Source organism: Polychytrium aggregatum, assembly GCF_025602895.1.
Source record: "Polychytrium aggregatum strain JEL109 chromosome Unknown BJ171scaffold_91, whole genome shotgun sequence".
NCBI classification, from domain to species: domain Eukaryota; kingdom Fungi; phylum Chytridiomycota; class Chytridiomycetes; order Polychytriales; genus Polychytrium; species Polychytrium aggregatum.
The window spans coordinates 94924-119823 of NW_026516293.1; the positions used below are offsets into that span (position 1 = coordinate 94924).

At 57.5% G+C, this 24900-nt stretch overlaps 5 protein-coding genes across 5 annotated transcripts; 1 reads left to right on the forward strand and 4 right to left on the reverse strand.

The window, feature by feature from the left end:
* Positions 1-1585: 1585 nt before the first annotated feature.
* On the forward strand, positions 1586-6885 carry BJ171DRAFT_533757 (uncharacterized protein). Its single transcript, XM_053112809.1, has 18 exons — positions 1586-2017; positions 2204-2289; positions 2495-2638; positions 2892-3002; positions 3150-3267; positions 3358-3664; positions 3861-3939; positions 4201-4258; positions 4344-4600; positions 4732-4934; positions 5083-5090; positions 5247-5284; positions 5449-5506; positions 5634-5671; positions 5843-5868; positions 6030-6184; positions 6401-6425; positions 6712-6885. The coding sequence occupies exons 1-18, from the start codon at positions 1702-1704 to the stop codon at positions 6824-6826; spliced, it is 2142 nt and encodes a 713-aa protein (XP_052962039.1). The 5' UTR covers positions 1586-1701; the 3' UTR covers positions 6827-6885.
* Positions 6886-10259: 3374 nt separating this feature from the next.
* Positions 10260-10562, reverse strand: BJ171DRAFT_401335 (uncharacterized protein; the record flags this gene model as incomplete). Its single annotated transcript, XM_053107210.1, has 1 exon — positions 10260-10562. A coding segment is annotated over one exon (303 nt), but the record flags the coding sequence as incomplete, so codon positions are not given.
* A 741-nt stretch (positions 10563-11303) lies between these two features.
* BJ171DRAFT_642278 (kinase-like domain-containing protein) lies at positions 11304-12116 on the reverse strand (the record flags this gene model as incomplete). Its single annotated transcript, XM_053115792.1, has 1 exon — positions 11304-12116. A coding segment is annotated over one exon (813 nt), but the record flags the coding sequence as incomplete, so codon positions are not given.
* A 608-nt stretch (positions 12117-12724) lies between these two features.
* On the reverse strand, positions 12725-17565 carry BJ171DRAFT_533762 (uncharacterized protein). The gene has a single exon (XM_053112810.1). It carries the CDS (start codon positions 17446-17448, stop codon positions 13150-13152), a length of 4299 nt encoding a protein of 1432 aa, XP_052962042.1. The 5' UTR covers positions 17449-17565; the 3' UTR covers positions 12725-13149.
* A 1265-nt stretch (positions 17566-18830) lies between these two features.
* On the reverse strand, positions 18831-24788 carry BJ171DRAFT_604974 (uncharacterized protein; the record flags this gene model as incomplete). Its single annotated transcript, XM_053115195.1, has 18 exons — positions 18831-19126; positions 19262-19315; positions 19392-19595; positions 20037-20135; positions 20298-20495; positions 20572-20685; positions 20820-20869; positions 21074-21143; positions 21297-21368; positions 21472-21652; positions 21773-21885; positions 22078-22155; positions 22416-22565; positions 22787-22902; positions 23134-23233; positions 23408-23815; positions 23955-24080; positions 24345-24788. The coding sequence occupies 18 exons, from the start codon at positions 24786-24788 to the stop codon at positions 19031-19033; spliced, it is 2673 nt and encodes an 890-aa protein (XP_052962043.1). The 3' UTR covers positions 18831-19030.
* Between the last annotated feature and the right edge of the window lie 112 nt (positions 24789-24900).

Below are 24900 nucleotides of genomic sequence, written 5' to 3' on the forward strand. Positions count from 1 at the left end.
CAACACCTGAGGCGAGGCAGGCAACTGCAGGGCCTCCGCGAGGTATTTTGTTCCGAGCCAAGGGACACATTGCATTCACACAGCGGATGGGGCGTCGCCGAGGTGGCCATTGATCGACAAAGCCAAAGAACAGAGAATGGAGGACCCAACGCCGCTTGGTGTCTGGAGGTCAGCGCCGAGCGAATTGTGATGCAGCGCTCGCTGCGAATCTGGCCCACCAATGCACCCGCGAGAAGAATCGGGGGGATCAGCGTCGCACCTGCACCAATCGGCCGGTCACCAGGAGCGATCGATTGTGGGGACATCAATGTCAAGTCTGGGGAGAGCTGTGGCCATTGATGGGACACCAGCGGGGACCCACCATCCCTGGCCCGAGCAGGCTCGCCCAGAGCGGCCCCCCGGATTGCAGATGGATCAAAGCAGAGGAGTGTGCGGTCGCCTCGCAGGTACAGGCGATCTCTCCAAGCAGATATCCGATGCAGGAGCCGCAACGGGCAGGAATGAACAACGACGAGCAGAAGCGAGCAGGAATAAACGGAAAGCGTGCTGGATAGACCATGGGCGTCATCACTTCCGACAAGCCATTCCATGATATCTTATCGGCAAAGTCCATCGCAACAGCGCGAGTCCCGAACGATGTCGTTAACAACGAACCAGTTTTGAACCGGGACACCTTCACACGCAGATGGCTTTGTGGATCGGTTGATGATGATCGATCTGGCTGAACGACATGGATCGGTATCCAAACCAGCGATATTGCTCTTTGCCCTGTCTTCCTCCCTCATCCCAGGTGTGTATTCTTGCCCTGACCTGCAGTGGCTCACTGGTTCCCGTCGTGCCCACTCACTCCATGCATCTCCCTCACTCAGGGAAATGACTTGACCGGGTGTGTGATATGATCCGACTACGCCGTGTTGTCGGAATGAGACGATGTCCCGTTGTCAGTTCAACACGCTGTACCTTGACGATCGATCAATATAACTCAATTCAAGTGCCGTTTCGACTGGGCGGACTGCCATCCGGGTCCGATTCATGGAAGCCTCATTCGCCCAAGACATCGCTCGTCGTCGTACCAACAGCTTAGTGATAGAAAGTCGTCAGTATGTTGCCCTCATTTGTGCAATTGGAGCCAAATACACCATCGATGTCGGCACTTGCTCGATCGGAGGGATGTGAGTGCTTTTCATGACCTCCGGGCTGCTTGATGGTGGATTCATGACCCGGCAACATCCCAACACAGTCAAACCAGAAAAAAAACGGGACAGTCACTTTCTGGCTTCTGAAGCCCGCTGACTGACTTGTAGGCCCAGCGGGCAGGCCATGGCATTGCACTCCTGTCTTCGTCGGCAATCTCCTTGATTTCGTTGGTTGGGAAGCATGGTCTTGAATACACCCGGTCGATCTCCTGTGGCGATGGTCGACTGGCATACCGAGATCATGTTCCTGGCTGCATTGATGTCTCGATCCCACAGCGTATGGCAGCTTGCACAGCTCCGGACAAAGTGTGGTTTCTCGATATCAAGATGGCGCTGTGCTCGGCCATGATTGCAATGAGTGGGTGGGTGTATTCAGGTCACAGAAAACACACTGTCATGGGTCAAAACGGAGCGTCCCATTTCATTTTGGTAACGCTGTAAGCTTTCCCCTCATCGCTCCGCCAGCCCGGCTCTCGCCCACATACCCCGCAGCCTTAGCACCACAATGAAACCTCTGGAGACCAGCATATCTTTCATCGACTTTGTGAAAGACGAGCCCGAGCCCGAGTCCGAGCCAAGCCGGATCCGAGCTCGGCGCACCCCCCGGCCAAAGCCCTCAGCGATGAGGACCAGCGCGAGGCCACAACGCAACCGTGGTGACAAAAAGCCTCTTCAGGATGCCGGCCAACAGAAGCGGGCCGATATTCCCTATCGGCGGCCGATCCGGATCGGGGACAGGAAAGATCGCCGCCGAGTCAGCCAGCCCTGCTCGACTTTGGATGCGGTTGTCATTCCGTTCAGACCCATAGAGGAGATTCGAGGTAGACCCTGACGACCGACTGCTCCCTGTCAATACCCGCCTCGCTATGCTCTATCGCATCTATCCTTGAGTCCGTCTGCGATCGACCTCTCGCTGCACGTTCATTCGCAGTGCCAGTGATTCCTCGGATCTGATTGCTCCTTCTGCTACCTATGTGTGTGCGCTGCCGACACTCCCTTCCATCCAGCGCATCTCGACCTGAAAATCCCCACATCCCATCGACTCAATCAGTTCCGGCGAGAGGAGCTGAGGCAAAAAGAAAGCGAACGCATGGTACGATCCCCTCTGCGCTCGGTGGCTGCATCACTAGCCTGTTGCCAGCTCGCCCTAACAGGATCTACCCTCGATTTACATTCTCTACCATATTAACTTGTCCGCTCTTCGATGTGCCTGCTCCTCTCCGGCTCTCCGGCTCTCCGTATGGCAACTCATCCCCTGCTTTGGAAACGCCATCGACATGCACATATTCTTCATGCAGAGCCACATCAAATCGGTGATCGACAGCTTTGAGTCGATTGTTGCCCAGAGGCAGCAACATCATGCGGCTCTGGAGCGTCCGTCGGTTCCCATCGTCAATAGTATCGGACACTCATCAAATTCGATCACGAAAGTGGCGTTCATGGTATGCTTGCCGTGGTAGAGACTTTGGTTGTCGCAAGCCATTGCTTGATCCTCTTCAGGCCAAGGCAGTGCGCAAGCCCCGCTCGGCCACAGTTTCCGCTCCTTGGTGCCCTCGAATCGGAGCTGGCCAGCCGCATCGTTGGGAAAATGCTCGGTCCGAGCCAGTGCTGTGGAGTGCAGCCGGTGGATATCGGCCAACAAGGCGACGGCAGTGCGGGTGCTCAGTCTAGATGTGTCTTTCGTATCGATCTTAGCGAGGTCCAAACCCGAACAAGCTCAGGCATGACTACGCCAATTCAACAACCATCCAGCACCCGTTCGCTCCCAGATCCATCACATGGATCCCGACCGACCATTCCATCATGGTACTGCGCCAGCGCTTCTGGGACCTGTGCTCCCGACTCTCGGTCGTGCCGAGCAACTTTCGCTGTCGCAGCCCGGCTATTGATGGCACACACTGGGGCCAGAGTTGCCTTCCGCGATGCTGACGCTGCTGCATACACTCACTGCAGGTTGAGGACGACAAAACGATGCAGTACTTGCCCTACTTCGACTCGGACCCCACCTTCAAATATGACCACTCTCTCTATGAAGAGAATCTGTTGAGGCGCACCGAAAAGCATGACACCGGCAAGTGCACTCGCTAGAGCGCCTGAGCTGCGCTTACCCAGGGCGACCGAAACGAGCCGCGATCGCTTACTCCTCAATTTATCGATCTAGAGGAAGGACTCCATATGCGCTTTCTGCATCACTGCTTTGTCGAAAACGGCATCTCGATTCAATCGCTGGACTATCTGTACAACTATCTTCACCGCTCTCGTTGGTGGCTCAGATACCTGAGTCGAAGCACCGACTCGACCAAAGACATGGCACCCGAAGATATCGACCCCAGCGTCGATCCAAGCGTTGCTTTTGACTTTCATGTCACCCGAGCCAAGATTGTGCTGGAGGCCATGTACCGAATCATCCCTGATCCGGAGATGTATCAAAACAAGCGGCGCGGTCCAATGTTTGGCCTGGCCAAGCGGTACGATGTCAGAACCGAAACGGCGCCACCTCGATGTTGAGGTGTTGAGGTGTTGAGGTGTTGAGGTGTTGAGGTGTTGAGGTGTTGAGGTGTTGAGGTGCTGTGTTGGCACCGGACTTACTGGGTATCCCATCAGAGATTGCTCAATTGGCATACACTTCCTAACTTGCCCATGTGTCGGTCGAAACTGATTCAGGTTCTATGAGTGGCTGCTGCCATACAACACCGCAGGACCTATCGAATTCTCGGTAGACTATCACATGCATTGGGAAATGGTAGGTGCAGGTCCAGATGCTTGGTGCAGGACTGGCTGGATGGAACGAAAACGCGCTCGCTCGGGCGATGGACCGATTCGTATTGGTATCCCGATTCGTATTGGTATCCCGATTCGTATTGGTATCCCGATTCCGCCGGCATTCTACCGCGGAGCTTGAACATGGGCGATTCGCTACTATGCCATCGGATGAAGTGTTACGAGGGATGTGGCCTGCATACGATCCATCTTTCATATCACATTAACCCCAGTCGTATCACAGGGCGACTGCCCGATCTGCCTCAAATATCGGTGCCGAGACCACCTGTTTGACGGCCACGGTATGCGCTCGCTCTCGCACTGCACTGCACTGCGCTGCACTGCACTCAGTTCGAGCGTTCTCCTGATCCAGTCTCCGATCTTCAGGGTTTCCCGCCGTGCCAACCAAATCAAGTACCACCTCAGCTAATTCCACCTTGTCCTATAAACCGTGTGGAAAACGGTGTCACTTGAGGCCTCAGTACTGCTTGGGGCGAATGGAATTCGGTGAAATACAAACGCGCTTTGAATCGTTTGACGGCAACGACAGAGAGCTACTGGAGCTCTACGTTGAGGTCAATGGCTCATCCGATCAAAGAATATGCGACATGGTCCATCTATTCGACGACAAGACCTGTTTGGACGTAAGTCGTCGGCTCCGCTCAAGTCTCAATGGGTCTCGCTCGCTCATGCAAGCTGTCGCTTTGAGCTTCTGTCGTGGCTCATACACTGACTTCTCCCACTGACGCAAATGCCGCCACGTTCGTCGGCCCAGATTGCTTGCTGCCTGTATCTCTTGAAGGCACAAAATAGCATGTCCCGCAGAATCAAGCGAAACATAAACAAGAAGCCACCCAAGACTGACGCATGCAGTTGTCGCCAGCGGTGCGCTGGTGAACCCGGCGCAAGCTCCAAAAAGAACAAGCGGTGGTGCCCGTGCTTCAATGCCGGCCGAGAATGCACGCAAGAGTGCCGCTGGTAACAGACAGAGCGAGCTTTCTCATCGGCTGCGACCTCCACTCGAGCCATCTACACATCCCGCCCTTGAGCTGACGCAACCAACCTGCTTCTCGTCGGCGTCTCGCTGGCATTTTCTCGTGTCTGGATGTCGGTCGGCTTTGTGCAGCTCTAAAGGTATCGTTGCTTGGATTCAGCAGCGCGCTGCTCACCGCTACTGACGCTGAAGTGCTTTACCTCTTACTCGAAGAGAATAGTCTCCTGTGCACTGTCCGTTGGATTGTTTCGAATTGGCAGCAGTCTGATCCGTCTCTTGTGCTTCCACGATGGCAGAGTGTGGCAACAAGTCCTTACAGTGCGGCCAACGCAAGGTAGTCGAATCTTGCTGTTTCATCGGATGGATGTGATGTTGTTGGTCGTTGGCGAGTACATTGAAGGGGAGGTTGCATTAATGCCGCCTGAGCCTGCCTTCGAATACCCTTATGTCTCCCTGCGCACCTTGACTGACGACTCGGCCCGGTCACCATGTCTACAGCTGACGCACGTTGGACGGTCGCAACTGCACGGATTGGGTCTCTACACGATGCAAGATAGTAAGAACATCGATTGGCGACCCGATTGATGTAGATCGATATCCGAGCCGCTCTCGACCTGCAGTAGAAGAGCAACGCATGGTGTTAAGTCGTGATGCTAACCCAAGTTTCGCGACGCTCAAACCAGTCCAGAAGCACGAGCTCATTGGAGAGTACACTGGAGAGGTCCGTACAGATTTTCACCATAGCTCCTACTCCAACCCCTCCTCGGGATTTTGGATTCCGTGCTGGCCGCGATAAGTGGCTTGGAAATCTGCTGCCGAGATTCCTTGGGTGCTGGAGCAGCGTGAGAAACGGACACAGTATGGCTGTACTTACTTGGACCGTGCTTTCCAGGTGATATCGTCGGAGGAAAATATCAGGTCAGCTCATCACTTGTGCGATATTGGCCTTGGTGCTGGCAGCACTGGCGCAACGGAATGGCCTACCACACGGCCACGTCCCATGTGCTAGCTTGGAACACAGCAGTATATACTGATATCACGGCTGCTCCTTGACCGGCCTCCACTCCCCCTCCTTCTAGACGACAAAGCTACTACCACTCCATCGGGTTCAACTTTTGCATGGGCACTGGCAAGAACCGGCTCGGAGAGAGCATCGACGCCTTCCTGAAGGGCAGCAAGATTCGCTTCATCAATCATGCGACACCGGAATATCCTGCCAACTGTGCTGCAAGGAGTAAGTCTAGCGAGGCTGGTGTGGCACCTTCTGTCCCGAATGGAACAGAGCGAATGAGATATAGTGTCCGTCGATCGCGATGTCGATACCCGCACCGTGCAACGGCGTCATGCCACCGGCACTGCCGACTGTCCATCTTTGGATACTGTTTGGTTTGTTCGTGTTGAACTCGCTGAGACATGACTCCTTTGGTTCTGACTCTGCTTCATTTGATAGGCAAATATGTCTACGGCCGTTGGAGGTATGAGCGAGAGCGGGCACAGCGCTGACCGGGTGGTGGATTGGGTGGATACCTGAGCTGGGGAGCTTTTGCCGACAGGCAATTGATCCAGCGCACAATTGCGCCAGCGCGAGCGTCAATGTCATTTGCCACAGGGAATATTTCTTGAGACTGCCGGTGCCGCTCCCTTCGGCGGGCCAACACGGCCCCAGTCTTGTGCAGCCGTATAGGCGCACCGCTTGCAAGACCGCCATCCCTATACATGAGGACTCGCCACAGCTAACAACCCACTACTGCACACACACAGGGTGGGCTGCTATGCCACACGGAACATTCGCGCAGGGGAAGAGCTGACCATGGACTATGGCGAGAGTTTTTTGATGGGCGAGGTCGGCTCCGGCCTTCAGCCCATGGACGAATAAAGCACAGGCGCAAGACCGGGCACTGCACGGCCCTTGATTTGCTCCCCTTTTCAATGGGAACCAAGAGTCTTTGTTCTCGTTCCTGTGAACACCCGAAACAACTCAAGTCACATCGGTGATCGAGTCAGCCATCGAGATCACACGATCCACTTCTTTTTGTCTGGCCGTTCCTGAACCATCTCCGCACGCACCTTGTTTTGGTTCAGCCCCTGCGATCGCTCGTGGCACCAGTTGCGGATGTAATTCGACCGGAAGCCCTCCCAGCGTTTCTGGCGGACACCCCGGATGAAGAGCGCAACGATGCTCTCGGGCGCCATGTCGTGATAGGCATTGCGCTCGAGATGTCCCCGGAATCGCACCCGGACGTCGATAATCGGCCAGACGCCAACCTCGCAGTACTTTCTGTCGACGCAGGCTCGCACCTGCACCCTTGACGGAATCTCGAGGAGAACATCGGAGAGCGCAGGCACCTCGTTGAAGTACGAGAGTTCGGGTGCGATTGCGATCGGAACCTTTACAGACCCCGCCTTGGCCGGGTCGATCACAGTCTTGAGAGACGGGTGTGGTGGGAGCGAAGTGAGGACGTCGCACTTGCCTCTCTTGACGAGGAAAAACTCGGTGATGGGCTGGCCTTTGAAGAGCAGAATACGTTTGTGGATGCGGCGACGCAGGACAGAGAAAACGACAGTGGCAATCAATGCCACGATGCAGGCCCAGCAGGCACACTGGCATTCAGGTCAAGAAGACACCCAGCGGTCCGCTGGTAGCCGCTCAACGTTTCGAGCTCAACTCACCTTCCTCTTGGATGATGCTGCCCGCTGGATATCGGCGCATGACCATTGGCTCAGCTATGTACTTGAGCGTCGACAGAGAGCAGCTGGAGAACTGCGGATGCCGACGCAAGAAGATGAGCTTGCTGCGCGAGTTGCACTCCTGCAGGGTCCTGAGGATCTTGCTGTAGTTCTCCTATCCAGACGGTTGCGCCCGGGTCAGTCGCAACATAACGAGCACCGAGTTATCAAGGACACATCCGATCCCCCGCAAAGCCAACGAGCCGAGCAACCTTTTCGATGATAAAGAAGAGGCAGGGCGACGAGCATATCACCGTGGCCGAGCGCGGGGCGTCGTTGATCAGAGCCAGGTCGCCGAATCCCTGACTGAGGCAGGGCAGAACAGAAACGATGAATCATCCCGGTATCAATCTCGTCGATGACTTTGACGGCTCTGGAGAGGGGCGGTTGTGGGCTGCCGAGCTGGACTGCTGCATACCCTTCCTGGAGCGACTTTAGCTTCTTGACTTGGTCGATGCTCTCGTCTTGGATGAATAGATCAACCTCGCCTTCGATAATGACATACCAAGCCGACCCAATATCGCCTGGACGAATCGCAAACGGGAAGGGCATCAAACTCGAGGCGGTGAGCTATGGAGAGTTGCCATGACCACCCACGATTGACTCTAACAGACAGAGCATGTGAAACTCGGTGCGGACTCCCAGTACCCACCCTGTCGAAACACTGCCTCGCCCTCCTGACACCGCTGGTACTTTAGCACGGCGCAGATCTCATAGAGCAAAAAGTCGGTCATCTTCTTGAAAGCCTCCTGCGCCTTGGCGACTCGGTAGATATTGTCGACGTCCTTGTCTTTGCGCACGTATGAAGGAAGATCGAGAGCTTGGGTGGCTCGCTCGATTAGCGCCCTGTGCTTGAGCGAGGTGCGTCGTCGCATCGACATCCGAGCAGTGCTCTCGCGCAGCAGCACAGAGGTCCGTCCATGTTCATGATCATGTTCCTTTGATGCGTGAATGACGACCGACTTTCTTCCAAGCGTCGACCCGGATCCGAACTCGGTTCTGCTGGAAATGTGGCGAGCCCCTTCCAGAGCCTCTTGGCTTGCATCGCGGGCATGTCGGGCTCTGATTTTTTGCGACTCGTCGGCTGCTAGCCAACGACGATTGTTCTCGAGGGTCTGCTGGACCTGCTTGGCTCGGGTGGCGAGAACTTGGGCGGACCTGGTGCGGTAAGTATTGATAAAGTCGGTGGCCTTGAAGGTGGCGGGGTTCCAGATCGGATCTTCGATCTGGGTGCGGTGCTTCCAGTCCTCGAGGGTCATGGGGCGCTTGGAGCTTTCGGCTCGCTTGCTGTTCAAGAACTCGAGCACAACATTTCGCTGAGTTTCTGCTGTGGCAGAGGGTGGGGCCGACGGACCGGCTGTCGATGGCCGTCGGGATGCAACACCCAGCGCTCCAGGAGCCGACTTTGGACGAAGCGTCCGTTGTGTGCTGCGAGCCGATCCTGCCGTCGCTGGTCGGCTTGTTCCCGGAGAGCCATCATCTGGGCCTCGAACTCGTTGGTCGCCGTAGTGCTGAGACTCCGGACCTGGTGACAGAGCCGATTTCTTGGTGCAAGACATGACTCGCCGGAGAATGCCGTCGTGGAAGGACTCGCTGGCATCCAGATCAGTTTGCTTGTCACAGTGCTCGCCCAGTTGTCTCAGATAGTGGCCGACAAGTGCAAAGGCCTTTGGTCCGTCAACCACAACATCGGTCGAGGGCGTGGTCTTGTTGTTGAGGAGTTGAACGCAGAACTCACTTTGGTCGATTCTTCCAGGGCAGCTGCGGGGACGAACCTGGGCGGCTCGGCCAGAGACCAGACCGGTGCTGGGTCGAGAGAGTCGGTCTGTGCGCTTAGTAGACGACGGTGGCCTGGCTGCAGCAGGATGCCGGCTTGAAGTGGGTCTGCTTTGGAGTGAGAGCATGGTTGGTTGTGAGGTTGGCTGCTTTCGTCTGGGGTGCGGTCGTGGGAAAGACAGAATCAGTCCAGAGACGATGCGACCAAACTCATCACTCAATGCAGCGGACGTCAGCCCATACCAATCGCAGATGCAGCTGCCCATCTAGGCGTTGCCCGCCGGGCTCATACTCTCTGCCATCGTGAATGCAAGTCTTCCTGTCGAGGCGTTCGCGGAAGCTATCCAGTCGATCGAGAGATACGCGAGCGAGACCTCCAAGGAAGTAGCCAGCTCTGGCAAGATCAAGATCGAGCTATTGCTGCCCTGTGTCTACAAGAGTTCTGGTACCCCAGAGCCATCGGCCAAGGACTGCGATGAGGGTGGTCAAGACGTTCATCCGACCGATGACGGAGGATTGATCGACCCTCGAGACCCTCAGCAGGCAGCGGGCGGTGATACTCAGCAGACTACTGCCTGCATCTCTGTTCCTGTTCATACAGAGCATCCCACGATGCAATGCTCCTCGGCTGCAGCCCCATAGCCCCGTCGACAACACTGCCGCACTCTGCACTGTCTCATTTGCCAGATCAACTTTATTCTCAAGAGCGACCTTCAGCCGGCTGTTGACGCTGTTGCTCATAAGCATCCTACGAGTTTAACATCAACATGATATCCATGAGTATATCCCCTGCCTTCGTTGGTGTTCGAGCCCAGTTTGGTAGCCTTGATATACCAATCTAAGCTAGCTAATGGATTGCAGACGACTCCCAGGCCCATCGCAAAACAGTCGCCAAGAGCCCACATGCTGTATCCATTGTTCTGGTCGACGGAGGCCCAGTACCACTTCAGCGCCTTTGATCTGCTGCGGAGTGTTCCCAGACGGAAGGAATAGCAGTGTCCGAGCCAGTACTGGCTGTCGCTGTGTCCCTGCTTGGCGAGCTCCTTGAAGATCGTGAAGGCCCGGTTCTTGTCCTGCTCGGTGCCGAACCCGTTGACATAGCACACGGCCGTCAGATGCTTGCAGAGCCAGTCGTGCTCGGATCCCATGTGACAGAGCTCAAAGTACTTGCAGGCCGCAGCCGACCTCGACGACACCAGTACAAAGCCGCTCAGACACGATCTCTCGCCAAATTTGAAGTCGGAAGTGTATGTTGCGCTCTCCTGGATTTGCTTGATGCCGGTGACGGTGTCTCTGTCCACTCCGCGACCGAGATACCGGAGCCAGCCTTGCATATGCAAGGCGATGGGAGCAAGCATCGGGTCGCCAGATTTCTTGTGGACCTTGGTCCAGTACTCAAGGGACTTTTCAAAGTCTTGGTTGACACCCATGCCGATCATGTACATCCAGCCGAGATAGAAGCAGGCCTCGGGGTTGTCTCCGTCGGCCAGATGCTGGAAGATCTGGAGGGGAGTTTTGTTGTTGGGCTGGGAGGGCTGGGAAGGCTGAGAAGCCGAGTGGTGGGCGGTGTGCTTGGCAAGGAACTTGAACAGACCCCGCGGCGGCTCTGGCAGCTCCGGCAGCTCTGGCGGCTTGAGCAAGCTCTCGGCGATATCGAGGGCGGCGTCGGGATCGCCGGCACGGAAGCGCTGGACCATCGACGGCGACAGATTGCAGTCGGCGGGAAGATCCACGGACACGGCCTGGGAGGACTTGGATGTGTCGGGGGACTTGGGTGGGTCCGATGGGTCCGATGGGTCCGAGGAGCTGGGCTGCTCGGGGGTCGGGCGGATATAGTCCTTGTAACAGTCGAGGGCCTCGACGATGGCGGGGAACTTTGGGCGACCATCGGGAGCCTGTGCCCAGCACTCGCTGATGAGCTGCCAGACGTCATCAGAGACACCGCTGATGCGTGCGGGTCGGTCGCCGCGAAGAACATGTCTGGTGATCGAGCCGTTATCCAGGCGGTTGCCATTGCGGGTCCATGCGGGCCGGCCGTCCTTGATGACCTCGACCGCAGCGATGGCAAAGGCAAAGACGTCCGAGCGCTTGGTGATCAGCGTTTGGTGCGGCCCACCCAGCAGCTCGGGGGCCATGAAGCCGGGAGTGCCGGAAATCGAGCCCTCTCTGTTGTCGCTTCGGTCCGAGTCGGCTCGGATGCAGGCCAGGCCAAAGTCGGCAATGACGGCCGAGAAGGACTTGTCCATCAGAACGTTGATCGGCTTCAGGTCGCCGTGGGCAATGTTGTTTGCGTGCAGATACGCCATGCCCGAGGCCACTTGGTAGAGGAGACAGAGCTTTTCGTTGAGGGGACGCACGGAGCTTGGATTGCTGATATAGGCGTGGAGTGTGCCGTTGGGCATGAATGGCGAGACGACGCAGTGCTTGGAGTTGTTGTCGCAGGCGCCGATGAACGGCAGGACGTGTGGATGGCTCAGCTTGCTCCAGATGGCGATTTCCTTCCGAAAGTCGTCCAGCAACCGATTGTTCTGGCCGCGGAAGGGCTGCTTCACAGCAACGTCGATTCCGTTGTATGAGGCTCGGTAGACCTCGCCAAAGCCGCCGTGGGCGACGGGAGCGAGGACCCAGTTGGTGATGCTCTCGGCAGGAATGATCCAGGACGGCGATTGTGTCGACATTGTGGATGTGCAAGTGGTGTGGATGTGCGAGTGGTGTGGATGTGCAAATGCTGGAGGATCGATCTTGGACTGACAGTGTTCGAGAAGAGAGCGCAGTGGACGGTCGCAGGGTCGGAATTCACCCAAAGGAAGCGTTGAGAGACAGAGTTTGCGGGCTCCATCGGCGATCGCGGGGCGACGGGGGTTGATATACCAGAGTTGCGATATCGGTCGGTATCATCGACGCGTCGGTGGCGGGTCGGTGGCGGGCAGTGGCGGGGCGGCTCGGCCAACCAGAGAAGCGCTGGGGCAGTCACGTTGTTCTGGCGCGGTATCATGGCTTGGTGGATTGTTCGGTGGATTGTTCGGTGGGTTGCTCGGTGGGTTGTTCGGTGGGTTGCTCGGTGGGTTGCTCGGTGGGTTGCTCGGCAGTTCGCTCAGCCGGCCGCACGGTATCAGGATGCAGCATCATTGGTCTCTGCATTCCTGGCCGCCTGATGATCGCAGGCGAGATCAGCATGCGGCAGCGAGCAGCCCCCAGCGGCTGTCGGCATTGGTGTCGCTCTGGGCATGGTCAGACAAGCCGCAACCCGCTGAGTACCATCCAAGATGCTTGGCCGCTGACGACAAGGGTGCGGCAGACATGAAGAATAGTATATTGGAGCCAGCAAGACAGCGTACACGTCGGGGGTCGAAGAACCTCCCACCGTACAACCCATTTCAATTTTTGGAGTGCCGTGAAATGAAAGGAAGCGGTAAGAAAAAGATAAGCAATGCGGATGGATGATCAAGATGATGATGATAATAATGATAAGAACTGCAGCAAACACAACAGAAAAACAACAGAACCGACAAAACGAACAACAACGGTAATCGGGCTTGGGATTGTTATCTCTTTTCCTGCATTCGTTCATGGCGGATCTTTTGGGAGGCGTTGGGCACGCAGCGGGACAAGCCAGAGTGGCGAAATTAAGTGATCGTGCTCGCTTCCACAGATTGCAATATTCGTGTCCGTCCTGGCACAGCCATGTCGGTCGAATCACACTCGCGCGCTGTCCGATGTCGCTACGGTCACCAAGCTGGCCAGACGAGCGCATTGAGAAAGTCCCGGCGCGGCCAGCATCGGAGACGATTGCGAGGTTTGGTCCCCGTTTGGCTGCTGTTGATGCTGCTGCTCGGCGTTTTGCGTCGATAGTCGCCTTTCGATTTGTTCACTGATTGCGCCGAAGAGCGTCGCCAGCGGTGCCATGCTGGCTGGAAGGAATCGGCCAGCCGGCTTCCGAGCTGTGCCTACCCTCCGCTTGAACCGAGTCTTTCGTTCCACCAAAGTCGGGGGCAGTGTGCTCATACGAGCGTGCTCGCTACGCTGGTGCAACGCCTGGCCGGACCGATGCCCGATCCGCCCGGGCAAGGATGCGTACTGCTCGACGGGTGGGTACGGAGCAGAAGAGGGATCGTAGACGGAGCCGGCAGCTTGTCGGCCAGCTGAGCCCTCCCGCGTCTTTGTCGAATCCGACGAGCGAGTCGAGGCGTCGATCCTCTCGCTGATAGAGTCGACAGGACTCGGCGTCAATCGGTATGTCCAGCCCGTCGATTCGGCCTTCTCTGACACTGGCAGCTTCAGGTTGTCGGCAGAGCCTGAGTCCAACGATGCATTCTCGATGGTGGCGCCAGCTTTGGAGTGATCCTGTGACATTGGATCTGGTGACGGCGTCGGCGGTTTTGACGGCGAGGCGGGTTCGATGGACGGCGAGGCAGACAAACTGTCAGGCGAAACAGGCGCGCTATGTCGGGGCAAGACGGACGAGTCGATCTTGGTGGAGACGGATGCAGTGTACGGGCGAGCATCGTTCATCAGAGAAAACTTGTCTAACTGATTCATTGGCAATGGCATGGTCATGGTCATGGTTGAGGGGAATACAGCCGATTGACACCTAGAGGATGCTTCGCCAAGAGACTGGGTCGGCTGAATGAGCGCCGGTGCCCATCCATGATCAGCGGAACCGTGATTCTTCGACAGCTCCTCGGCAGGAAGACGCCCGTCGTGACGACTTTGATACGCGGTCGGATGCGCTCCAGATATCGATGTCTGTGTCTTGGACAGATCTCTCGGGCTTGCCTCGGTCTCAAGCAGCTTGACCGTCGATTCGGTGCCTGTTCTTGAGCAGAGATCGACAGTTCCATCCAGGCTGGAAGCCAGCGTCGGTCTTGACGCTGCCGACAGTGGTGCTGGGTAACTCGAGTGCGCTGTCGCGGCGACTGTCGCGGCCGAGACAGACGAAGGCGATTGTGATTGGGTAGAACGACGCTGAGGAGGGTGCGATAAGAACGGACGAGGATGACCGGCCATGCCGTGCGGATGGACAGGCACGACGTACGGACCTGCAGCTGTTGCGTAAACCACATGTGGCGCATAAACCCCTGGCGGAACAGAGTAGAGCTGCGGGTGGACCGGGTACGGCACGGGCACGGCAGAGTACGGGCTCGGCGGGAAGAAGTGGCCTGGGACCATGCCAGGTGCAGCAACCGGTCCTCCTCCTGGCAGCGCTGCCATTCGACGAGGGGGGTGCGAGGGAGCGCTGACGACAGTAGCTGGAAGATGCGCTTGTCTCATTTGCGGGTGGGCATTCGCAGTTTGATGAGCCGCTGCTGTTGCTGCTGCTGCCGATGGGTGTGGTTCTGCAGCCCGCGGCTGCGGAGGACCGAGATTCAACACAACCTCGACAGCAGGCTGGGTCGGACGAGGGCTCTCTGGCTTGGACACGGTCGGATCCTCCTCCGGGACGGCATACCGCATTGTAAAGACTTGGAAGGGTTCGGAGGTATGCGACCGAGGAGGATACGAGATGCGGTGCTCCCACGCATCGCCGGCGAGCTTCTCGGCGTGTTCGCAGAGGCTGAAATCCATGCGCTTGATCCAGGTGCGGTTGGGAATACCCGAGAGACTCGACATGTTCGGAGGCAAGACAATGGTCCGCAGTTTCTTGAGGTTGACGTTGAGGCCAGACAGACTCCTGAGTGAGAGGCATGCCGACAAATCTAGTTTCACCAGCGAGCCCAATCCGCGAGGCAGTTCCTTCAGGTTTTCTATATGTATAGGCGGCGTCAGCACCCTCAAATAGGGCATCGAGTGCGGAAGGCCGGCCAGGGTCCGCAGCTTCAGGCACGCCGACATATCGAGCGCCACAAGAACATCAAGGGCAGAGCTGAGGCCCTCGAGGCTGTCCAGATTGGGCGGCAGCGACAGCGACTCCAAACCCGGCAGGGTCGTTGGCATGCCCTCCAGGCTCGTCAGCTTGGCGCAGCCAGTCAGATCGAGTCGTTGGAGGAGTGGCATGGCTTTGGACATGCCCTCGAGGCTCGCGAGGGTGGAGGGAAGATGCAGCTCCCGTAGGCGAGGTAGCTGGTTGGGAAGCCCCTTCAAGTCGGCAATGTGCACGCACCGGGTAAGATTGAGGGTGCGGAGCAAGTCCATCGACGATGGCAGGCCCTCTAGCGATTCAAGGGAGGTTGGGAGGGAGAGCGTCCTCAGGGCCGGGAGGCTGAGGCACATGCCGGCCAGGGACTTGAGCTTGTGGCATTTGCTGATGCCCAGGTTTCTGAGCGAGCCGAGCAGCGGCATTCCGGCGAGAGACTCGAGCGAGGGCGGAAGATAGAGCTCCCGGAGATGGGGCATGGCCTCGGGGAGACCAGCAAGGCCAACGAGATCGACACAGCCGGATAAATTCAGGCTGGTCAGAGACTTTGTTGGCACGGTTATGCCGTGGAGGCTGTGCAGGTACTGCGGAGGCGAGAGTTTGGTCAGGGCGGGCAGGTGCTCGGGCATGCCCTCGAGGGTCTCCAGGCGGTCGCATCGGTTCATAACCAGAGACTCGAGGGCATCGAGCGATCGTGGCACGCTGGCGAGGTTCTCCAGGTCCCACGGCAGAGTGAGGCGAGCCAGGCTCGGCATGCTGGCCGAGATGCCCTCGAGGCTCTTCAGCTTGGTGATCAGGCTGAGATTCAGCTCGGTGAGCGACTCGAGGGTCGGCGACATGCCCTCGAGGCTCTCGAGGTTGTTTGGCAGAAGCAGAGTCCTGAGCCTTGGCAGAACGACAGGCATACCGGCAAGGTTTCGGAGGGCCGCGCACTCGGAGAGATCCATCGCCTCGAGCGACTCCAGCTTCCGCGGGAGGCCGATGAGGCTCCGCAGCTGAGGAGGGAAGATCAAGCTCCTGAGCGCAGGAGTGTCGGGAACCTGGTGGTTGCCCCAGGCGATGGTTTCGAGATTGCGGCCCATGAATCGCATGGTCACAACATTGGAGAGACTCTGCGGCCATCCGGCGAGCGAGGCGAGAGTGCAGTTGCAGAGAACCAGGCCGACGTTCTTGGTGTGTTCGATAAAGTGGAGCTCGTGGGGCAGCAGTCGAGCGTAGTGGTTCGGGGGGATCAGTGGATGCGATCGTGCGCGGTAGATAAGAAAGGTGCACTGTCGTCGGAGCCTCTCGCTTTCGTGTTCATCCTCAGGACAAGGGGCGGTTGTTTCGCTAGGCTCTGCCTCGTAGTCCGAATGGTCGCTGCCGACAGCGGCGGCCGCAGGGGGGTCTGTTGCGGCAGCAGTGGAAGCGACGCTGGGCGCATCGGACTCGGAGGGGACGCTGGCCGGAGCAGCGGGGGCGGCAGGAGGGCAGAGGATGCGTGCGCTGTCGAGGAAGCGAAAGGCCGATCGATCGTCCAGGTGCGAGAGGGCAGCCGGGCTGTACTGGTGTGCAGGGCCAAGCGCCCCAGGCAGCCGATGGGCTCGCAGGCAGTAATCGTGAATCCGATCGCGGAGGAGGCTGTTGTGGCGCACGGCCGACCAAAGGGCGAGCTCCTTCAGATAGCAGCTGGACGAGAGCGGGTAGTCGTTCTCACGCCGGGCAATGTAGCAGAAAAGGCCCTGCAAGACAGCAGCCGGGTCGACGGAGGAGCCAATGTCCTTCAGGAGAGTTGCGGTTTCACCCAGACGGAAGGCCAGGGCCTGAGACCAGGCGGGCTGAGAAACAGCCGAGAGAATACCACGGAACTCGCGGGCCAGCCGGGGGAGCTTGGCGAGGGTGGAGAGGCCAACGGCGGTGGTGAACTGGTGGTTGGTGATCAGGATGGCCATCAAATCACGGCGGCTCGATGCCGACAGCCCGACGGGCGATGAATCCTGGGCCAGCAGACGGGCTCGCTTGGCCACGGCTTCGTCTGTGGGCAACAGCGCTGCGAGTTGGCGCTTGTTGCTTGGCGGTGGTTGATTGCTGAGCAGTGTTTTGTCGTTGGGAGTGTCGTTGGGAGTGTCGTTGGGAGTGTCGTTGGGAGTGTCGTTGAGCATCGTGGTGGGCGACCTCTTGGGCCTGGGATAGCGAGGGGTGGGGAGAGAGCAGATGTGAGCGACGGTGCGTTTGATCAGAGGGCAAGCAGATTGGCGAGGGCCAGGACGTCGGGGGGGGGGTTGGCGATGAGGGGCAGAAGGACGGAGGAATTGCCTAAAGGCCGGCGGACAAGCGGGTGTGGGTGGGGGCTTTGAGGGCAGACAGGGACGGGAGAGACAAGGACGGGAGCGACAAGGCATCGGCGAAAGAGTTTGGAGTTATACAAGCAGGGGCGCCGAAGCGATTCAACAGCAATTTTATCGCTGCGATGGCAGCGGCAGCGTGATATTAAGCATTGCGATATTACTGCAATGTGATATTAATGCATCGTGATATTAATGCAATGGCATTGTTATATGAATGCGGTGCGAGAACTGCCGTTGTGCAGTGACAGCACAATGACAGCGGAGTTGCGGAGTTGCGGTCAGCTGAATTCAAATTGCAAACTACAGGCGGGTCCTGCCGCCACAGACCCGCAGCACAGTGCTCACACAGACTGCGTGGCGGAGCCTATTGGCACAGAAAGCAACTGTGCGCCACAATGGGAGTGCAAAACAAGCAAATGGCAACAAAGAGACCCAGCATAGCAGCAAACACAGAGGCAAGCAGCAGAAACAAGGGTGGCGGCTCCTTGGCCACACAGGGCAGAACTCAAAGCCGGCCCCAAGGCGGCCCGGCCCAGCACAGATCACATGTCGCTCCGCGGGTGTGGCCCCGCTGGCCGCGTCGCGTCCGCGGATATGGGGCTTGCCTTGTCGGGCGTGGTGCTGTGCGGCTGGCGGCCTTCCTCGTGTGCTCGCGCGCAGTTGCTTGGTTGCGCAGACGATCCCACGCGGCGCTGATGGCGTCCCAGGCCCTTGTCGCCGGGTGTCTCCTTGTTGCAGCCGGCCAATCGTCTGCCGACGTGCGTGGCCTTGCCGCGGAACTCTCTGGTGCAGTGGTGCGCATGTGGCACTGCCCGATTTGGCATTTGTTTTGCTTGTGCCACCGCAGGTCGGCGTTTGGAGGTGTGAATGTGCATTTCCAATGGTCGCGCCGAACCACTGCCCGGACACAACGGGGTCCCAGGCAGGTCCCAGGCGGGTCCCAGGCGGCGCTGGGGCGTTGCGCTGCTGTGCGACCCGCTTGCCCAATTTGGCTCTTTGGTCTGTGATTTGGCATCATCCTCCGTGCCATCCCTGTCGCTCCTTGCTGTGCCTCCGAACCAGTCGATCGAGACGGGCCGCTGGTGGAAGCAAAACCCCGTCTTGCGAACGTGGCCTGCCTTGCATCAACGTGCGGGGTCATGCCGCAAGTCGCCGCCCAGGTCGCCGCTCAGGGTGCGGCTCAGGGTGCGGTTCGGGGCCGTTCGGGGTGTCGTTTGGCTCGTCCGCTTTTGGACTGCCGCCTCTATTCCAGGAGATGCCATTACAATGCCAAGATATGCCCGCTGCCTTTCCAAGAAACGAATCGCCTTTCCGAGAAACGACAGACAAGACACGCATCGCCGCCGCTTGCATTGCCCCCAGCCCCACCGCCATCACGCGGCTGCTGTCTGGATGCTCATGGCAGCGACATGCCATTGGCCTCCCGCAGGCGCGAGTCTTGGCGGAGCTTGCCCTCCAGCTCAGCATACCGCAACGGGCCTGCGAGTTTTTCCTGGAACCGAGAGGCTTGCCGGGGTCAGGCTCGCAAGATCATGCGGCCAACGTCGCTGCTCCAACGACGCACGTTGCATGTCGAGCACATGCGGCCCGTCCGCCAATGCTCTCCAGACACATATCGTGATCTTACCGCGGCCACACGCTTCTCCAGGATGTGGATTCGGAACAGTGCTTCGTCGCAGAACTGGCAATTGCATCGCATTGGTCAACACGAGGATGAAAGCATGACAGAGCAGCATGCCACGGCGCCGCCATCGTACCTTGACATACGCCTCGGTCTCCTCGACGCTCATCGAATCGGCATTGCGCGAGTACGCAAGTTGGCGCCGCTGATACTCGGCGCTGACTTCGTCCAGCCGGGCTTGAATGATGGCGAGTTTCTCGGTCTTTCTCTCGCTGGCATGCCCCAGGCACGCCTGCCACACATCGTACGCCTCCTTGCTCGAGAGGCCGCTTGGGTTGGGCTGGGTCATGCAAAAGCCGAATGGTCAACATCGCCTGCGCAAATCCAAACGCCGAATCGGCTCATGCAGCGCCCTCGGTTCCAGACGCCTCCCCCCCCCTGTTCAAGACGCGACTGTTGCTCGGGGCTCCAAAAAAAGGAGTTTTGGCCCGGGTCCCTGTAGCTGAGCAAAGCTGTGCGCTGGCAAACGATGACGGATGACTGCCATCTGAATTGGCATCGGTCACAAATAGAAACGGGGGGCCCGAGCGGGTGCAGTCTGATTTCGGGTGGTCCTGGCTGGGTCGACAGCGGTCGCCAGAGTTTGCGGCGTTGCCTCGGCACGGGTTCGTGCAGGTCTCGCTCCAATCCCAGCAACCTTCGCTCGGGCACCTCACCTCTCGCTTCGTCAGCGCACCCCGCACGCATTTCTCGCATCGGCTGCGGACTTTGCAATACTCACATACGACACCAGGAACGGTGATAGATAGTCGATCTCGGCAGCGGCAGCATCGATCTCTGTGGCCTTGTGGATCTCAGTTTCCCTTTCGCTTGGTAGTTTCTGCACCGGTTCAAAGGTATATAAATGTGAGCAGGCTCGCCATGGCCATCACCGCAATCACAATCGAGACGACGCAAATTTGATCGCTGGCGCTGGCACCCGACCGATCGGCAGAGTCAATCCAACACGGTCGCGGGCGCTCGGGTTCGTCGTCCATCCTACCGTCTCATTCCGGGTGGTGTCGTAGATCGATATCGTCAGTGCCACCTCCTTTTCTTCGTTGAGCCGAGCAGCCACGATCTCGCTGGCTTCCTTCTGAGATCGCTTGATGTCGATCATGCACGCTGCCTCGGCCTTGAGGAGGCCGCAGAACTGAGCATACAGATGCTGCTTCTTTGGGTTCTTGAGGTATGGGTTGACCTGTGGCCGCAAGCGCCAAACCGAATGAGCGGCGATGCAGCGACGGCAGTAGGGCCTCGAAAAAAAAAGTCGTCACCTCGAACGAGTTTAGCAGCTCCACCGATGCAGCCTTCTGCTCAATCGCCGTTCGCTTGTATTCCCGCATGGATGGAATGACACGTCCTTCGCCAAGGTGGTACACAATCTTGATCTGCATTCCAGACCATGAATGTCAGGAGGAGGGGGGAGGAAACCATGTCACCGAGTCCACAGTTGTTGGAGAAGAGGAAATGACAGCCAAGTACGGGCGCTGCTCTGTGCAGTAGTGCCCGGCCAGCGCATTACCCGATCCGGAAAGTACGTCTTTTTGTAAATATCTTCCGTCGCCGGAATTGCTGGACAGAGCGAGGGAAGGGTGCTGTCAGAACCTTCACAGGGCAGCACGATCTCGCCGCCGGCAGAGTTTGGCATGTCGGCATATCCGTTCTGTCAGATCCATTGATCACGTCATGAATCAAGTACAACAGGAACCAGTGCTTGGACTTGATCCGGCCCAGCATCCTCTGGCTCAGACATCTCCCTCTCTCTGTGTACCATACCAAGGTTCCTCGAGAACTTCTCGGTCATCTTGAAGACCGGGGTTGGTTCTCCGAGTGTCTCTTCTTGTTGCTGGACGATGAAACAAAGATCCGCGTGAGGGAAGTCAGAAGGACATATTGTTTGACCCGGAGGGGCAGCGGCGACAGATGCTCTACTCAATATCGGAGTTAAAGTGCCTTGCTTTGGGACCCAGGACTGACAGTATTCTCTGTGGCCACTTACCGTCTCTGATACATCGTACGTAACGCTTCTGTAAATCAATCGATCTTCGCGGTTGGTAAAGTATTCCATCGTCTAGTCAAATGGCCAGAGTGAGTCACACAACACAAGGTGTTCCTCCGAGCGGAATAATACAGCTCCGCCCTCCTTTCCAACGGCTCCCAGTGCTCGCTCGTACCTTGTTCTCGGTCTCGACTCGCTTGACGAGCCCGTCCGATCGTGCTTCGGGGTAAAAATGCATCTCGGCCGTGTTGCCGGCGATGAGAAGGTGCTCCTTGAGTCCGGGCTGTCGCCCGGGGTCAAAGAACTCGTGGACGCGGTCCACATCCGGGTTCCTGATGCGCTTGCACAGCTTGTCTCTGGGTCGTGTGTTGTTGGACACCGGTCGCAGGGTGGTCCGAGACAGGTCGTGGCTGGTGAGGCACTGTCGGTGGGTGATCAGACGCTTTCGCCAGCACTCCGTAGTCAGACGCACTCACCTTCGGTTCATAAAAATCTCACGGATCTCGCCGTTGAACTCAATGTCCTCGTTCGAATAGAACGTCACCCGGGACACCATGCCGTCGTTTCTGTGGTACTCTGCAAAGGTTTCCTGGGTGGCAGCATCAGTATCTCGTACCGCTCCGTCGTCTTGGCCACACACTGTCGATGACCAAGCTCGTACTGACTTTTACTTCAGCACAGGATCTCCGATACCACTCTCCGTCTCCAATGCGGCTTCCAGAAGGCACAGGTAGCAAAACACACAACTCCATCCGCCATGCATGAGAGCGCAGTCACTCACCAGTTTGGCGTTGCGAAAGTACGACGTTTTGCTGCCGCTTGGACATCTGGACTCGAACTGATCCTTGGAAAGCACCAGCTTGTCGACCCAAGAGGGTGGCAGATCGAGGACGTGAGCGCAGCAGTTAAGGAATAAAGCTCATTCAGAAGGCACAGCCACTGGCTCACTCATATGACATGTCACTCGCTCCCGCAACCACTATCGTCCTCGAGAAGCAAGGTGACAATCAAGAGCTTCAAATGTGGATCCGTTTGAAGCCCCGACTCTCTCGTCCGCGCGTCCCCCCCCCTTCCGCCTTTCCATGCAAATCGCTTCAGAAAGGATATCTCCAGATTGACATCTTCTTCTTCGTCCTCCTCGGACTGGTTGTCGTTGCCTTGGTTGTCGTCGTCGTCATCGTTGTTCTTGACAATGTTTCCGCCTGGCTGGGTGTTTCCAAGAAGGAGGAACTCCCATTTGGAGTTATCGCCCAGGTCGAAAGAGATTCCCTGCATTCGCACCATACGTTCAGTTAGTCGGCCGGTGAAGCGATCGAACAAACAATCTGTCACTCTGCGATTCTATATTGTCCTTCTTCCAGCCTGAGGACTCATCAGCTCGCCCCAGCTTCCGTGGTGTGAGAAGATGCCGTGGCCACCTATCACGGAATGGCTCGATACGCTTGGAGAATATTGCCCAGTAAATGGCAGAGCGGATGAGTCTGGCTCACCTTGAGACCCTCATAACAGACTTGCATATTGACCCAATAGTTGGTCGAGCTGAAGACGCTCTCCACGCCGAGGTAATTCTCGTGCTCGGTTGGGTAGATGCGACCGGTACTGGGCTCTGGAGTTGGTGACGGTGGCGGTGACATGTGCATGTGTGATTATGATTATTTTGTAAGAGTTCGTGATGAAACACACACAGGGTCATGGCCGATCCAGTGATGGCCAATCCAGTCATGGCGATCCAGTCATGGCGATCCAGTCATGGAACGGAAGGAACAAAATACGCCGTGACATCATCGGGGGTGGTCGATCTTGCGGGCAGTAAGCAGAAGATCTTGTTTGAGTTTACCGATGAAGAACGCCTCAGCAACTTCGCGTTTTCCTGGAAGAACCAGAATCCAGGCGTGGATGCGGAGGCCCTTGAGTTCATCGACATCTTCCTCGGCGAGCTGGAAGGAGCAAGAGAGAGCAAGAGAGAGAGCAAGAGAGAGGCGGAATCGTCAGCACTGAATCTGAACGTGATCGACGGGCTCGGTTTGATGACTCCAGGAGTGCGGTGGTAGGGGTGGCGGCAGTGCCAGTGCACGATTTGGTTGCGTTTATCAGGCGGAATGGCTGCTCACCATCCTGGCCCGACGAATCTCCGCCAGCTTTGCCTCCTGCAGCTTCCGGAACTCGGCCTTGCGCTTCTCATCCTGTTTCATGATAAACTGGCTCCTCAGCACCCTGGGCTCCTTGACCTTGTATCTCGGCTGGATCTCGGCGGCGTCCTTTTCGGAGAGCTCGGACTTGGACAGCGCCGCCACAGGCTCCCCGCCGGCACTGGGCATCGATTCAGGTGGGTCGATCCCGAGCTTGACCGTGTCGAACCGGGTCTCGTCGACGAGGGTGATGTCCCGAGACGCGTAACCCGAGACCACATAGGCATCGTATCCCACGCCTCGCAGGAGCGACACCAGCAGCAACGAAAAGTCGAAGCAGTTGCCCGACTGGAGCTTGAGTGTGAAGGTTGGCGACGGAAGCGATTTGGGCTGACGTCGAAGCCGCGATCATGCATCACCAAAGGAGCGAAACTAGTGTCAATCGACACTCCAGAACAAAACACTTGCAGTGGCGTTGGCTCTAACGCACCCACGAGCCGAGATACAAAGCAATGTAAAGAGGCAATACCAGCTCGTGCGGCGGATCGAGTTCCTCATAAGTCAGATAGTCTGCAACAAACTTGGCACACGATTGGTAGTCATAGAGCTCCTTGAATGGCAGCTGCGTGGGGCGGATCGATGTGCAGACGAATTTCTAGACCAGATTCAGCAGAATAGAGTGTACCGCCTGGGTGAGATTGACTGGCCAATGGCTTCAAGCCAGAAACATTGGATATCATTGTGATTTTGATATGGAAAGACGAGCGTCATACTGGAATGACGTGATGCTGCGAAGGCGCAATGCCGTGGCGAGCGCGATGCTACGATGGCATGGAATGCCGACTCATCACCGCGCTCCGCGAAGATATCGTCATGCGCCAACACCGGGACACGATAGGATAACGGTCGCTGCACTTACGCGCAGACCAAACTCGTTGGTCGGGAACAACAGCAGCTCCTTGCGGCCGGGATACAGCTGGACATACTGTCGCTGGAAGTTTTCGACATACTCGATCACCAGCTCCTCTTTCTTGTTGTTGTTGTAGTAGGTGGTCGGGACCTTGGTTCTGTCGAGGAGGTCTACCAAGAGCTCTTGCCGCTTGGCTTCGCGCTTCTCGAGGTACTCGAGTTCGTGTTGGTCAATCTCGTCCAGCACTGGAGGCTGGCTTTCGGGACGTGGCTCCTCGGGCTGCTCGGCCGAATCAGGAGCATCGCCAGCGGCCTCTTCAGCAGGGGCGTTTTCGGCATCTGCAGCGGCCTCTTGGTCGTTATCGGGCTGAGTCGCGGCCGTTTCGGGATCCTCGGGTGGCTCGCCGGCCTGGGAGGCGTCCTCGATATTTGCAGGCTCCTCTGTTGCGAGCATGCTTCACTAAATCAAGCTGGAGGAGGAGGAGGAGGAGGATGCAAACGGCTGGGCTCGGCAAATATGCCTTACTCTGAGATTATTTGATGGTCTGACAACAGTGAAACTGCAC